The sequence below is a fragment of the Mobula birostris genome, chromosome 16, assembly GCF_030028105.1.
Source record: "Mobula birostris isolate sMobBir1 chromosome 16, sMobBir1.hap1, whole genome shotgun sequence".
Taxonomy (NCBI): domain Eukaryota; kingdom Metazoa; phylum Chordata; class Chondrichthyes; order Myliobatiformes; family Myliobatidae; genus Mobula; species Mobula birostris.
This window is the reverse complement of record NC_092385.1, coordinates 51991284-52007833: the sequence shown is the minus strand read 5'-3', so window position 1 is coordinate 52007833 and position 16550 is coordinate 51991284. Positions and strand designations below refer to the sequence as shown.

Genomic DNA, 16550 nt, shown 5'->3' with positions numbered 1-16550 from the left:
AGAGGTTGTTGCTAATCCACCTCATCAACATCTAAAAGCACAGTTTCATAACATTTTGCACTGCTGCCCAGTTCTAGCAATGCTCCATTGCTCTTGGCTATCCACTGACTCTAAATCAAGAGAGTGCGAGGCTGACATCTCATTGCACAAATACAAACTTCCTCCAAATCCAAACCACAGATCCCACCTTCTGGGTTTGGTCACTATTCTGATCTCCATTACTCAGCCACTAACTTCCTCTTTGGCCACTGTCTGAACCCAAAACTAGAGTATCTGCAGCCCTTTGTGCCACATGTAATGAGAGGAACATTGAAACATTTATCCACATGAACACTGATCACCTCCGAACCTCATCCCAGCTCAGGCTTGGCCTCAGATCAGCTACTTTTGAATCCTGTCTAATATATGCCTTTATTTAATATACTTGGTCTTTATATACTCATGGGTATCCTCCCCTTAAGCTGTTCAATCCCCATCTTCCACTGGATTTAAAGTTAGGTTAAACTCTGCTGACCAGGTACAAATCTTCCAGCATCCCTTTGCTTGCTGACCAATGTTTCTTGGGCAGTATCTTAATTTTTTTTTAAATTTACATCCTACAACTGGATAACATAATTGAGAACCAGACTGATAATGAAAAGTTCAGATGGGGGATTATAACAGTAAGTAAGAGGGTTAAAGGAAGAGTATAAGAAAAGACAGGTGACAAAATAAAGGGATTCAAAAGATCTTGTACAATGTATAAACTGTAAGTGGTTCTCTGAGGATCGTAACCTCATCCTGGTGGAGAGGCTTGTGAGTTCCTGAGGTCCCAAGAGTGATGCATAGCCATCTTAAACTTAGCCCCTGGTAGAGTCACCTGTGGATGTAAGGACACGGGGGAGTTTACAGACAAGGGGCGATCCAACCCAGACCTCAACAGCGGAGCTGGTGGAAGGTGATGACACATCACAACAGCAGTGATGGCAGAAGGCAGCGGTAAAGTTAGTGTCCCCTGATGCCTTGCGTTCCATGCCCCTGAAACCTGACCCTGTTCCCAAGCAGTCCAGGACCGTGGACTGGCGACCTGTGCATCAGCCTCCCCACATTAAACAAAGTCACGCACAGGCGATATCCATGCAGGGAATCCACACTAACATTCTGGATTAAGTCCTGTGGCAAACAGCAAGTTGAAAAGGAAGCACGATTTTTGAGGTCGGAAGCCCCCTAGTCACAATCAGGCACTTTGGGTGGTGGGTGTTTGATTCAGTCACTGGCCCTTGGACTGAGGCAGAAAGAGCCCTTTGGCAACAGCAAACTACCTGAAGATCCACCAATAGACCATCCTTTTGGAGAACATCATACTCGGCCAAGTGGTTGCACCTTACGACTGTGAGTGGGCTGTTACAGATAAGTTGGGACTGATAGGGTACCAAGATGTTGATCTTATGTGGGTAGTAAGAATGGCTGAAGTAATTTTCATTAATCCTTTGGTGATACAGAGGGAATCAGCAAAAGAACTTTTCACTAAGATGGTGAGTGAGAGAAAAATTGAAACAACACACATCAAAGCTGCTGGTGAACGCAGCAGGCCAGGCAGCATCTCTAGGAAAAGGTACAGTCGACGTTTCAGGCCGAGACCCTTTGTTAGGACTGAAAAATTGATAAAGGTTTAGCTACATTTAGAGCATAATTCACTTGGTACAGCTTGAATGCATTTGAGGTTGCTGGGTGAAGTAACATAAAGATTACATGTTGGCCACAATAAAAACGTGTAGTGCTTAAGTTCTGGAAATCTGAAAATGTTATGTCCTTGTTCAAAAAGGATGCATCCAGCAATTAAAACTTGTCAGTTTAACCCACCTTGGAGGAAATTTTTAAGAAACTGTAATTGTGAACAAAATTATTGGTCACTTGGACGAGTGTAATTTGATCAGAGCAAACCAGCTTATATTTATCTCTTTTTTTAAAAAAAAGTTACTGGTGATGGTTTGAGTAACTGCCTGGGTTCTCACATTTGTTTTACAGGGACATTAGATTTTGAGCATATCGAAGAGCAAGCTGAAGGGATTTTTGGTGGAAGGCAAGTATTAATGTTTGATGTTTTGGAAGCTGTCAATAACCGTATCGTAGTTCTTGTTGGCTGTTGCCCTTTCCAAATGAGAGCTGAACAATGGGCAGCTGTGTGATGCTGTGCATTAAGGGCGTAAAGGCACAAGAAATGAAGGATGTAAGTGAGTTGAGACCCGGCCATAGTCCATTTATAACATGTGCCGAGTTCAGATTGTGGCACAGCATTAGTACATTTGATAGGAATACCAGGAAGCCATTCACTTGCCTGGGCATAGGCATGTGTCTGTGCCCACTGTAGATTACAATTCCAGATATAACATTAAATGAATAAAGGTATGCCAGACCCATCGTAGCAGTGAACACTAAATGGAATATCTGTGTCTACACGCACTCCCGTATGTGTTTTTTTTGGTGGAGGGGGTGGGTTCCAAACATTTGTCTTGCTCTAGTTACATATGTTTGATGTGGGAGGAGCATATCAGCGCTGAATGTGCTATCTTGAAGGTCTGATGTTAAACTGAGGCATAATCTGACCTTGCATGAATGTTATAAAGAAAGCACAGCTGTTCCTCTACTTTCTTAAAAGTTTAAAAAAAAAATTCAGCCTATCTTCTAAAATTTCAATGAACTTAGTATACTGACAGAGGGTATGCTGACTAGTTGTATCACAGACTGGTATGGAAAAGCCAATGCCCTCGAACAGAAAAGACCATGAAAACGTGGTGCGTATGGCGGAGTCCATCACGGGTAAAGCCCTCCCCACCATTGAGCATATCCACATGAAGTGCTGTCGCAGGAAAGCAGCATCCATCATGGACCCCCATCATCCAGGCCATGTTGTCTTCTTGCTGCTCCTATCCAGAAGAAGGTTCAGGAGCCTCAGGGCTTTCACCATCATGCTCAGGAACAGTTATTACCCCTCATTCCTAAGGCTCTTGGACTAGAGGGGATGCCTGCAAAAAATTGAATTGCAGGGTAGTATGTGTTGATATATACATACTTTGATAATGAGTATTCTTTGAACTTGGAGGTATTCTATGAAAATATATTGAAGACGAGGAAGTACTCCACAGTATCCTGCCAATACTTATAAGAACATAAGAAATAGGAGAAGGGGTAGGCCATCCAGCCCATCAAGCCTGCTTCACATTCAATAAGACTACGCCTGATCTGGCTGTGGATTCAGCTTCACACGTCTGCCTTTCTCCCTATAATCTTTAGTTCCCTGTTTGGATAAAATCGATCTAACTGTGTCTTAATTATATTTAATGAATGAGCCTCTCCTGCTTTCCTGGCAGAGAATTCCACAGATTCAGTACTCTCTGGGGGCGGGGGGGGGGGGGGGGAGTCAATTTCTGCTCTTTGCCTCAAGAGGCATAGATTTAGGACAATGTCCCCTAGAAGAGGGGAGGTGGTTGGTAAAAAGAAGTTAAGGGAAGTTTAATGTCCAGAAGATGGAGGAAGGCTGCAGACACTCGGAGCACAATCCCTAGTATGCATGTCCTGGATAGTGCCTTTACGGAGCTAGCTTCCACATTGCAACCCTTGGGATGAATGGATGCTGCAAGCTAAGAGCACCAATCAACAGGATCTCCGGTTAAATAGCTACTGCTGCTCAGAAGTGGATATCCAGGGGTGTTATGGAGCTCTGCTCCTCGAGCTGTAGTCACTGTTGTAGTATTGGAATCGTGGCAACAGAGTGAGGCATAGCAAGATCCCATAGGGTGTAACGAGACTAGCCAGTGGATATTGCGTGATTGACATTGTAAATGCAAATTTAGTGAACTGATGTCCTTTGCAAACGTCTTCCACTTTCTTCTTCACCGGAGCAGTGACTACAGTACAAAAGCATTTATTAGCTCTAATGTATTTTTGCAATACCTGAGATCATTTATTATGCCATTGAAATGCAAGTTTTCTATCTGGAAATTAATATCATGTGTTATTTCTGTTTTTCTTCCAATGTAGTGATGAGAATACACCATTAGATCTGGATGATCACGGAGGAAGAACTTTTCTGCGGGTCCTGCTTCATCTCACAATGCACGACTATCCACCTTTGGTATCTGGAGCTCTCCATCTGCTGTTTAGACACTTTAGCCAGAGGCAAGAGGTCCTTCAAGCATTTAAGCAGGTATTTGAAGACTTCTGCAGATGGCTAATGTAAACACTGCCCAGTTTGCTGGCTGCTTCTTTCTGCAGGAATAAAGTGATGTTCTTTTAGTCTTTGAAATTCCTGTCGTCTTTAAGGGGTTGTAAGTGCATGACCGTTGCCATGTGTTTCCTGTTAATGGGAGATATATTCTCCAATGTTAGATGACTATTCAAAGAAGCATACTTTTATAAAACTGTTCTGGATGAACTCAATAACTGCAGAGGATTTGGCTGCAAAGCTATTTAAGTTTTTAGGTTGCCTCTTCTTGGAGGGGGAGTTGCAGTGGTGACTGTAGTGGATCCTGTGTTTCAACTTTTTGCGATGTGGGACAATAATATGACTGACAAATGGAAACACTGAATATGGATAAGTCAAATAAAAATATAAGGAGTATAACTTAATGTGCCAGCTCTGTGGTGCAAACTCCCAGTTCCATTTGCTTATCGGCTTGTGCTCCCCTGTCTGGAGAAAGCCTGACGATCAGTGGTTTGTGTATCTTCGGTATAAGGTGTTCATGTTGTAGAGAGATACAGTGTGGAAACAGTCTGTTGTCCATGCTAACAACCAACTATGTGTTTTTATGTTAATACTGCCCTATCCCACGCTCCCATGAACTTACTCCTCCAACACCTTCAGATCCTACACCTCATTCGCTACTGGGTATCATTTTAATGGCCAGTTAACCTACCAACCGAATGCCTTTGGGGTGTGGGAAGCCCACACGTTCACAAGGAGAACATGTAAACTCCACACAGGCAGCACAGGAGGTCAGTGTCGAAGACAAGTTGTTAGAGCTGTGGTAGCAGCACTATTAGCTGCAGCATTTTATCTTCCATCCCTTCTGCCCCCATCCTGCAAACATTTTTAAGTAATATGTGCTGGTATTGCTTATAATCTAGCAGTGTGGTTATCAACATAGTTCTTGGCCTTAATAATCAAGCGTACATTTGCAGCTCCATTGTTTTGTTCTTGATTAGATTGAAACATAGTTACTTTGTGTGCTTATGCCAGGCAGTGGTGTAATGGTATCAGAACCGGACTTTGAGGCAAATGGTCCTGGGTTTGAATCCGGCTGGTTGCTTGCATGGTTTCCATCCGTGCTTGGTTGAGCGTTGAGCTAACAATTCAGCCTCGTAAAATACAGACAAATGCTGAGGAAACAGCGAAAAATGCTACCCAGGAACAACAGCAACTTTCCATGTTTAGTCAAGTGTTAACAAGGCTCTGGGAATGCAGACTCTGGTCCCCTTCACTGAGAGCACAGCCTAAGGATTTTTTTTGTGAACAGTGTTGATGAATAATGGAAAGATACCTAGAGATTAATCCTAATGTGTTTTTTGGATGGAATTCTTCTTTAGATTTTTCTCTATCAATTACCTGTCACTGCACTGTAATCACTTTAAACCACTTTTTATAGTACATGCTGGTACATGTGCATATTTTATTTCATATCCTTCTAAATTTTTATGAAATTCATCATTCTTATTGTTGAATGTTGTTCATTGTTGCATGTCCTGCCAACCCACCACAGCAAATTCCTAATATATGTAGATGGCGAATAAAGTTGATCCTTGGAAACAAAATCCTGAGCAAAGGATCATCTGGTCAATCATTCTATGTCATGATAAAGCCTAAATCTGATCAATTAATACAAATTAGCTTTGAGGCAATCAGGACTGGATTTCTAGAAATGGCAATAGTCCCACCATTCCTTCAAGTTTACTCTGCACTAAATTCACCTGTCTGCTTCAGCTCGGTATCTCCTGGCATAGCAGGAGAGTTGGGATAAGTGTAGCTTGACAGTTTCAACTTTGATCTCATTGAACAGTAAAGCAGCTTCAAAGGGCTGAATGATCTTCCTCTGGGATGGTTCAACTTGAATTTCCTGTTGTGCTCCTTTGTTCTTGTTCCCTCTCCAGGGTAGATCCTTGGACACTATCTGATTCTAGCTGTACAGGTGCTTATTGCCCTCAGATTTAGTGTTTCACGTCCATACCTAGCCTTACTTGGGCCATCTCTTGACTCCAGTCTTGATGATTTAGAAACTTGTGAGTAGCTCAATGTGCAGTTGTGTGTCTGGTTTGGAAAGTCATTCTGGGCTTTGATGTTCAAACAGATGGGCTCGTGGTTCTTCATGCCAATCGAGCTGTTTTCTCGCGCCTTGAGTAATCGTGTCAGGGATTCGCAGGAGTCCATAAGATATAGGAGCAGAATTAAGCTATTTGTCCCATCGAGTGTGCTCCACTTTTCAATCATGGCTGATTTATTTTTCCCTCTCAACTCTCCTCTCCTGCCTTCTTCCCTTAACCTTTGGCACCCTTTCTAATTAAGAACCCATCAACCTCCACTTTAAAGATATCTAATGACTTAGTCTCCACAGCCTTCTGAGGCAATGAATTCCACAGATTCGCCACCCTTTGGCTAAAGAAATCCCTCCTCATCACTGTTGTAAAAGGACATCCTTGTAATTTGAGGCTGTGCCTCAGAGTGATATCAGCCATGATTCTATTAAATGGAGCAGCAGATGGAGGTTCTGACTGGTTTCCTCTGAATGGCGTCTTCTGGTAGGACTTCCATCCCTCCTGCTTCAAGTCAGTTCACTACTTTCATTGAGTTTACCAACTGTTTTCACATCCAGAAATTTTACTTCATTGCATCTTGTACATTGGAAAATGATTCAACTTTACTTAACTTTCCCGTCTCCTGCCTCATTATGTCTGTCTCGTTCATAAACTCTTCCTTTATTCTTTAATATTTTTAAGCATTAATTACCTCAAGTATCTTTCCACTAGAAAATGAGTTCAAGGAGGCACAGGTCTAAGTCCTAGTTGTGGAGTCATAGACCACCACAGCATAGGAGCAGGATCCCCGTCCCATCCAGTTAGTGCTGAACCATTGAGTAAGGGTATTACAACTTATCTTCCCAGAGGCTCTGACATGCTTTAATCTTGATGTCACAATTATAGCATAGAAACTAGGTTTAATTTTGAGGATGTATTATGTGGTTGAAGGAGTATTTCAAAGCTAGCATATGTTACAAGTGGAGTCGTGTTGCTGAAGTTGTGTTGTGATCGAAGTTTCAAGTTTGCCTAAGCCATTCACTTTGAAAGATTATTGCTGTTCTTTCAATAAGTGGTCTGAATGTCTGTCTTTCAGGAGGGTGTCCATGACAACCAAATAGAGCCTCCTAGTAACGTAACACGGGGAGAACTCAAAGATATGAAGTTAGATTTTACTGAGGTTTATTTGTGGTGTCTGAGTAATTACCTTGGCACTCTACACATTAATGTTTACTTACAAATAAATAGCAGGTCAACAAGCACTGTTCCAAGCAGAATTCAATACTATACTTTTATTTCTACATTGCAGCCCAAAAATATGTTCACTAGAGTTGGCTGGAAATGTGAGCTTGTTAAAGCACAGCTTTTTAGGGCAATGGATTCCAGTTGGTGTAGTGCTTCCTTTCTAGAGAAGGAGGTTAGTTGCATTGACAGTACGAAGGCTTTTTTGCTCCCTGCCCCTCCTTTTTGTTTGATCAGAATGATTTCTTGGAACAAGGACACCATTTGTCTTTCTCCTCGCCCACTCCCACAGATCCTTTGGAGTTCATGTTTGTGAATAATCGCCATGTGTCGAAAAGATTGGACTCCACCAAGTGCAAGAACTTGAGGTATTATTAAACGGATGACTTTGTTCATTCTGGGTTTCATTGTTTGATCCCTCTGTGATATCCTTCAGGTCCAACTGCTTGTCACCAGCCAGGATGTGGAAAACTACAAGCAAATCAAGGCCGACCTGGACCAGCTGAGGCTGTTGGTAGAAAAGTCCGAGCTGTGGGTTTTCAAGGGCCATGCCCACGATGAGTCAATGGAAGGTGGTGACAGTGCAACAGGAGGAAATGAAATGAAAAAGAAAAAAGATGTAAGATGTGTTCCATGATAGGAGAAGCAAACTTGTAGCTGCACTAGCAGCAGAAGTCACTCAATTGGGAGAATTATTGGAAAAGCAAAAGACTGCAGATGATTGAAATCTGAAATAAAAACTGAAAATGTTGGAAGCATTCATAGATCAGGCAGCATCTGTGAAAAGCGAAACAGAATTAATATTCCAGGTTTATGACCTTTCATCTCAGCATTTTTCATGAAAGGTCATTGACCTGAGATGTTACCTCTATTTTACCCTCCACGGATGCTTCCTGGCCTGCTGAGTATTTCCAGTATTTTGGTTTTGACCCAACTGGGCAATCACTGTTTGAGAATTGCTGGTGTCTATTACAGCTACACTTTTACCAAAAAAAAAAATATGTGAGTGTGATCATGAATATGTGTGTGTGTGTGTGTGTCTGTGTGTGTGTCCGGGGGGGGGGGTTAAATGCACAAAGGGCCTAAGACAATTTAAAAAGATAGTAGACCTGGGAGAGAGGACAAGCTTCCTTTAACACCTGCTTAACTCTTTTGATGTAGTGTTGATAAAATTGAGAAGCAGTATAATACAAATACAAAACAAGTATCTGGAGGAGAGGACATATTTAAGGAGAATTATTCTATTCGGTTACTAATCCAGGTTTTACCCAGTGATCTGACAGGTAACCCTATAAATACCAAAATGTTTAGTGTTATAGTCAGTGAGATAAGTTATCTTCACATGACATCTCTCTTCATGTTGACAGGTGGGTCTTTCAATGGGAGAGATAAAAGCCATTAAGTCTATTTTATAAGAATCAACAAATCAGATGCTGCTTTTTCCTAAAACCTTGCCAGAAGCTTTGTGATGTATTCCACACACAGCATGGTGATTTTTGTAAATTGCAGTACCATCCTTTAAATTAAGAGAAAGTGTATCTATCTGTTCTACACAGGGTGACTTTGCCAAGGGTCAGACTGCCACTTCTGATGCTGTGGTTACCATTGAAAGCACCAGCAGCAAGAATTATCGAGTTATTAAAGAGGTGAGGCGTCTGAACTTTGGAGTGCATATTATCTTCATTGCTTCTTCAAAGATGCCAATCTGTGTTTTGTCTGTTCCAGGTTCTCATCCGGCTGAGCAAGCTGTGTGTCCAAGAAGGTTCAACTGTGAGGAAAAGCCGCAAGCAGCAGCAAAGGTTACTGAGGAACATGGGGGCTCACACCGTTGTCCTGGATCTTCTGCAGATTCCCTATGAGAAGGTACTGGCTGATCCTCTTAAAGTGCTATAATTGAGCCTACAATATCTTATTTGCCTGTTGTTCTTGGGCTATATTCCAGCAGACATGTGCCACCAGTTTAATTTTTCTGACAGAAGTGATGCTCAGGTTGTTTATTGGGTCTCAAACAGGAATTGTGTATTTGCTTCATGCGAATCATCGGAAGTGGCAGGAAATGTCGTCTTCAACGGGTAAATGGTCTCTTGCTTTGTGAGGCCCCAGGAACTGAGAATAATTGTGCCATGCATTAATAGATTTACCCTTCAAAATGAATACACACAGTTTGGAGTAGCTTTTGAGTTGATTCAGTTCATACTGAATCGGCAGTGGATTTTAATTTCTGTCTACAGTGAAAGTTGACAAAAGTTCCTGAATTGATGTGACGAATGTTTTACACAATGAGATATGGTACAGAATTTTCAGCCAGAAAATAGATGGAAGCAAATTTCATCATCCCTTGCAGAAGATGATTAGATAAGTACTTGAAATAAAAAATAATGAAGTTGGAAATTAAATTGATCTATAAAAAATGCTGGGAAAGGCTCTTTCGGACACATGTCCTCGTCTGGTGTGTATTACTCTCTGGAATGAAAAACAAGGAGGGGTGTGAGAAACTGGCCAATTGGCAATTGTCAGCCAAGCCCAGACTCCCCAATTAATAATCTATGCCTCTCAGTGTTGCTGGTTCACAGCAAGGCAGGGCAGTGCATGGAACCTGACTATGTTGGCTTATTGTCCTCCGCAGGCTGAAGACATCAGAATGCAAGAGATCATGAAGCTGGCACACAAGTTCCTGCAGAATTTCTGCGCTGGCAACCCACAGAACCAGGCTCTTCTGCACAAGCACATTAACCTTTTCCTTAATCCAGGGGTAAGTCCAGCTTTTAGACCCCAGCTGCCTTCCACCTCACTCAGCCGGCATGTGCGTCTCATTCCAGTAGCTGATCACTTTAAGTTGGTGTGTTCTCGAGAAGCTAGTGTGCTGGCCATGTGTACACTGTATTATCTTTTTTTGTGAGTCTCTGTTTTACCTTTTAGAAAGGACCCAGGCAGCTGTCCAGTGCCTTCAAGTGACTTTACAGCTCTCAAAAAGTGGCAGCAGTGAACAAGCCAATCCAGTTCTGAATGAGGTTTCTTATCAATGACATGGGTCATGAAACTTGTTGTCTTGTGGCCACAATGCACTGCAATATAAAAAAAATTATTATAAGTTGCAACAAGAAAAGTAAATAGTATGAAAAAGAGAGCAAAATAGTAAAGTTGGTTCACTAACCCCATGAAAACTTTCAGGAATCTGATGGAGGGGAAGAAGCTGTTCCTGAAATTTTGAGTGTGTGTTTTCAGGCTCCTGTACCTCCTGCCTGATGGTACTACTGCAAAGAGGCCATGTCCTGGGTGGTGAGGATCCTTATTAATAACGCCACCTTTTTGAGATGTCCTTGATGGTTGGTGCAGCTTGTGCCCATGGTGGAGATGGCAGAGTCTGCAACACTGCAGTTTTTTGTTCAATCCTGTGCTTTGGAGCCTACGTACTGGGTAATGATGCGCCCAATTAGAATGCTCTCCAGAAAATATCTGAAGTAATTTGCTGATGTCTTTGGTGACATATCAAATCTCCTCAAACTCCAAATGAGGTATAGCTGTTGCCATGGCTTCTTTGTAATTGTATCAATATGTTGGCCTAGGAGATGTTCATGCCCAGGAGTTTGAAATTGCTCACCCTTTCCAATGTTGACCCCTCTCTGAGGACTGGTATGTATTCTTCCAAAGTACTTTCCTGAAGTACACAATCGATTCTTTGGTCTGACTGATATTGAGTGCAAGGTTGTTATTGTGACACCACTCAACCAGCCAGTCTTATTTCTATCACCTTCTCTCTTCACTATCTGAGATTTTGCAACAATAAAGCGGATAACAGGAGCCAAAATTGGGAATGGAAAAAGAGAGAAGGGGGTGGTTTGTGAAATTCCTGTTAATTAAAGTAATCAATGTTCATGCCATCAGATTGGAGGCTACCCTGTTGGAATATGAAGTGTTGTCCCTTTGACCTGAGAACGGCCTCATCGTGGCAGTTGAGGACGCCATAGACTGAGGTGTTGTAAAAGGAAGTAGAATTAAAATGTGTGGCTACGGAGAAATCCTATCTTTTGTAGCAGATTTAGAGAAGGTATTTGACAAAGTAGTCCTCTAATTTGTGTCCAGTCTCACTGGTGTAGAGGCTGATACACATGAAGCAAGATATAGTAGATGTACCCAATAGTCTTGCAGGTGAAATGTTGCCTCACCTGGAAAGACTGTGGGGTCTTAATTGTGGTGAGGGAGGAGGTGAATGGGCAGATGTAGGACTTGTCTCACTTGCAAGGATTAAGTGCCAGGAGGGAGATGAGTGCGAAGGGATGAATGGAGAAGGGAATCACGTAAAAAGCAACTGTTGCCAAAAGCAAAGAGTAGACGGTAGGGAAAGAAGTTGTTAGTGGTAGAATCCCATTAAAGATGGCAGAAGTTATGAAGAATGATGTGAAGGGTGCAGAGGCTTATCAGGTGGTAGATGAGGAAAAGGGGAACTCTATCCCTGTTACAGTAACAGGAAGATGAGGTGAGGGCAGATGCCCAAGAAATGGAGGAACTGCAGGTGAAGACAGCATCAATGGTAGAGGAAGAGAAAACTCATTCTTCCAAGGAGGACATCTTAGATGTCCTAGAATGAAACGACTCGTGCTGAGAACAGATGCCGTGGAGATGGAGGAAATGAGGTGAGGAAATAGCATTTTTGCAAGTGACAGTGGAAGGAGGCGTAGTCAAGATAGCTGTGAGAGTCAGTTGGTCAGTTTATAAAAGATATCAGTGGCCTGTAGAGATAACAACAGACAGATCAAGAAAGGGAAAAAGTGTCAGAGATGGACCAAGTAAATTTGATGGCAGTGTAGAAGCTGAAGGGGAAGTTTGAAATTGACAAGCTCAGCATGGGTACACGAAACAGCACCATTGCAGTCGTCGATGTACTGCAGAAAGAGTTGGAGAGCGCTTTGTGAAAGGTAAACCTCCGCTGCCATTGGATTTCATGACTGACTTTCAACTCCATCATTCCTACTCTATCCCCATATTACTGGGTTCCATTAGCTCCCAATAACCTGCTGACCTCAGTTTTGAAGATGATTGTCTTGTAGGCAGATACGCTGTAATAAGGTACTCAATAGTCTGCAATTCTATGACTTAATTCCCTCAAGTACTTGGAGGGGAGGAGCAAGCCATTGATGAATTAAATCCTTTTTATGCTCATGCATTGTTCAAATGGCATGGGGAATTTCTAACATCCCAGGAAATGCAGTTTCACTACTTTGGTTGAAAATGTTCTTAGAACTAAAGGGGAAATTAGAAATTCTATTAATTTTTTAAATGTGCATTTTGAAATTTATTTGATTTCCTTTTTCCTGTTAACTACCCTTAGTGAAAGCAACACACAAAATGCTGGAGGAACTCAGCAGGCCAGGCAGCATCTGTGGAAAAGAGTAAATAGTTCAGTAAATGGGAGTTGAGGTGAGAGGGGGAACAGGCCCACCTTCATCATTTCCATTCCTGTTTCCCTTTCACACTTTAACTCCTTACCCTGCCTGTCACCTCCTCCTCCTTCCCTTTCTTCCATGGTCTTCTACCCTCTCATCAGTTTCCCTTTCAGCCCTTTATCCCTTTCACCAATCAACTTCCCAGCTCTTCATCCCTCCCCCCTCCCAACTTCACCTATCACCTGCCACCTTGTACTACCTCCTCCCCTTGCCCCACCTTCTTCCTCTAGCTTTTTATCTTTCTTCCCCCAGCCCTGATGAAGGATTACAGCCTGAAATGTCGACTGTTTACTCTTCACTATAGATACTGGTTGGCCAGCTGAGCTCCTCTCGCATTTTGTGTGTGTGTGTATGTATATGTGGGATTTCCAGCATCTGCAGATTTCCTCATCTTTCTGCCCTTAGTTAATCTTGTTTATGTAGAACTGTCGCTCTACATCATTCAAATCCATTTAAAAGATTTTCCATTTTAACTTCTGTGGAATGTTGGGACAGCTGTGGATTGTATCGGATTATGCAGTCAACTATAGACACCAGCTGGAAAATCTATCCATCATATCCCTCCGGTTTCACCATCCACCTCAATGAATTCTGTTTTATCAAAAGAATGGATATTGAAAGACGGGAATAGAATGGGAGGAGATAGATCTAGAATAAGGTCTGGATGCATGCACTAATGCCTGAGCCACAAACAGCAAAGTTAAGAAGGTATTAAGAACAGCATGATCAATGTATATTGTTGCTGCAAAACAGCAAACTTCATGACAGATACCAGTGATATTAAATCTGATCCAATTCTGGTCACTGACATCTTTTAAATAAGAAATTTAACGTGGATGATTCGGGGAAGGACCAATGGCCTGAATCTCAGTGCAGCCCTGGAAAGGGGTATCTGAGAGGCTATTCAGTAGTTAGGTCATAGAAAAGGTAAAGTTACACAAGCATTTTAATGTAACATTCCGTTTGCCAGTAGAAGATGGTAAATATCTATCATAATGATTTCCCTGAGGGACTGATCAAAGTCCCATTGATTTTCCTAAATGGATGAGTTGTAGTTGGTTGAGTAACCCCTAATCAAAACTGATGTTGTGACTGAAATGAACCATGATCAAAGATCTTTAATTGAGGTAAGGCACCCAATTCAACATTGTCCCCCCAGTTTTCGGGCTTCCGTCTGCCTTTCACAATAACCGGTCATTGATGAGAATGCTCAATTGCACTGTATTCTGATTGAATTCAACCTCAACAATTGAAGAAGGGAAGTGAGAAATGGGCACAGTTGTGAACGATGGTTTTAGCTGTCAGTGTAAAGCACTGTGTAAATTCTTGAAACAATGAGTATTTGTGGTGCTGCTGCTTTTGCCCAAGTCCAAGTTGACACTCTAGAGTAAGTTGTATACTGCAGGAAAGATGTTAAATTCAGGCCCAAACAGCCCCCTTGGAAAGATGCAAAATCAATGTATAGGCACTGCTGAAAGAGGGTCTTGATTCCTCATGCACATTGGTTGGTTACTACATACCTGGTGAACCTTCTGTGGACGCTTGCTGTGTGCTGGCTTGGAGCTCGTGGCCCAACTTGTCTCTGCCAACTAAGTTGCTTGCCTGAGTTGGCCCATTTACCTGCATTTGCTCCATATCCCTTTAAACTTTTGCTATTCATGTCCTGAAAATCTTGGTATCATCGGTAAACCTACTAACCGTGCCAACTATAATGTAATTCAAGTTACTGTCAATGCTGCTCCAAGTACTCTGGGAGTAATGATTGGAGGTACGGTTGGACTGCGGGGTTTGGCACCAAGTTCATCTGCTATTTAGTAGTATGAATCCCTAATTGGAGGCTTGCTGTTTCAGATTCTGGAGGCTGTGACCATGCAACACATCTTCATGAACAATTTCCAGCTGTGCAGTGAGATCAACGAGCGAGTGGTGCAGCACTTTGTGCACTGTATCGAGACACATGGCCGCAATGTCCAGTACCTCAAGTTCCTTCAGACCATTGTGAAGGCAGAAGGGAAGTTTATCAAGAAGTGCCAGGACATGGTCATGGCTGAGGTATGTGGTCCACGATGGATACTGAGGTAAACGCAACAGGTCTATGACTTATCAATGCGGACATTAACCCACAGACTCCTCAGCCCTGTCAATCAAGTCTCAAGGAATGCATGTTGCCTAATAAAGGGGTCAGCAAGGTATACGAGGGAAGTTTCTGTCCAAAGACGTTAAAATACAATTGCGCAGTCTCTGTTAGGAAAAAACAGATTAGCAAGGACACAAAATGGGAGGGAGTTTGAGCAAGAGAAGATTTGCAATAATTGGTAAATGAATCAGGGGGAAGGTTCAGAGTGGATGATGGGACTGTTTTATAGTGCAACAAATTGCTATGAACCAAACACACTACCTGACAAGATTATGGGGTGATTCAGTAATAATTTATTAACAGGGAACTGGAAGTGGTGATTTGGTGGAGGGGGGTTGTTGAGGAGGGAGTCGTCTGCCTGGAAAGAGCAGAATGTGGAGACGAATACATCTTTCAGGGAACTGGCATGAAGGGCTGAATGGCTTCCTATGCTCTTTACAAAATACCGAGTGCACTCTGTACATGGAGCTCTTTTCTCCCCTGAGGTGCAAGCCCTGGTCCTCTTAGCAAGGAAGTTGCTGCATGTCCTCAATAGGCTGCTGTTTGGAGCAGCTTCAGTTCCTATCTTTTCTCAGCAACTAATGAAATGTGGCTTCAGAAGCGAGTAAGCAAGAGAAAATATGTTAAAACAATGACATTCTTACTATATTTGAAGAAAATGTTTTGGTTAACTGCTCATTCAAATATCTTGAGATAAATATCTTGCAGCCGGTGACTGGTACAACCTGTCCACTGGATGTCAGCACGGGCCACTTTCAAGCAGGATGCAACAGTCACCAAGTGCAGCTAAAATTACTCTAACCAATTGCTGCTGTACCAATTGCAACCTCCAAGGACTGAGGAGAAGTACTGCGTAATGTTGACATTCATTTCGAGAGGACTAGAAAATAAAAGCAAGGATGTAATGTTGAGGCTTTAGAAGGCACTGAGGCCTCACTTGGAGTACTGTGAACAGTTTTGGGTCCCTTATCTAAGAAAGGATGTGCTGACACCGGAGAGGATTTTCAAAGCAGGTTCACGAAAATGATTCTGGGATTTAAGAGCTCATCTTATGAGCGTTTGATGGCTCTGGGGCTGTACACACTGGAATTCAGAAGAATGAGGCGGGGATCTCATTGGAAACTATCAAATGTCGAAAGTCCTCTATAGAGTGGATGTGGAGAGGATGTTTCCTATGGTGGGGTAGTCTAAGACCAGAGGACACGGCCTCAGAATAAAAGGGTGCCCGTTTTAAAACAGAGATGAGGAGGAATTTCTTCAGCCAGAGAGTGGTGAATCTGTGGAATTCATTGCCACAGGTAGCTTTGGAGGCAGTCTTTATGTATATTTGAGGCAGAGGTTGATAGATTCTTGATCAGTCAGGGCATGAAGGGATACGGGGAGGAGGAAAAAGATTGGAACTGAGTGAGAAATGGATCAGCCATGATGAAATGGCACAGCAGACTCGATGGGCCAAATGG

At 42.5% G+C, this 16550-nt stretch overlaps 1 protein-coding gene across 9 annotated transcripts in view; it reads left to right on the top strand.

Annotated features, from left to right (window-relative positions):
* The window catches only part of itpr1b (inositol 1,4,5-trisphosphate receptor, type 1b), a 542905-nt gene that overhangs the window by 226248 nt on the left and 300107 nt on the right, over positions 1-16550 (top strand). For all 9 annotated transcript variants that reach the window (XM_072280628.1, XM_072280634.1, XM_072280631.1 and 6 more), the window contains exons 25-31: positions 2008-2062; positions 4021-4186; positions 7946-8128; positions 9066-9155; positions 9235-9372; positions 10136-10261; positions 14805-15005. In XM_072280628.1, the coding sequence (XP_072136729.1) occupies positions 2008-2062; positions 4021-4186; positions 7946-8128; positions 9066-9155; positions 9235-9372; positions 10136-10261; positions 14805-15005 (959 nt within the window). The remainder of the gene's footprint in view (positions 1-2007; positions 2063-4020; positions 4187-7945; positions 8129-9065; positions 9156-9234; positions 9373-10135; positions 10262-14804; positions 15006-16550) is intronic.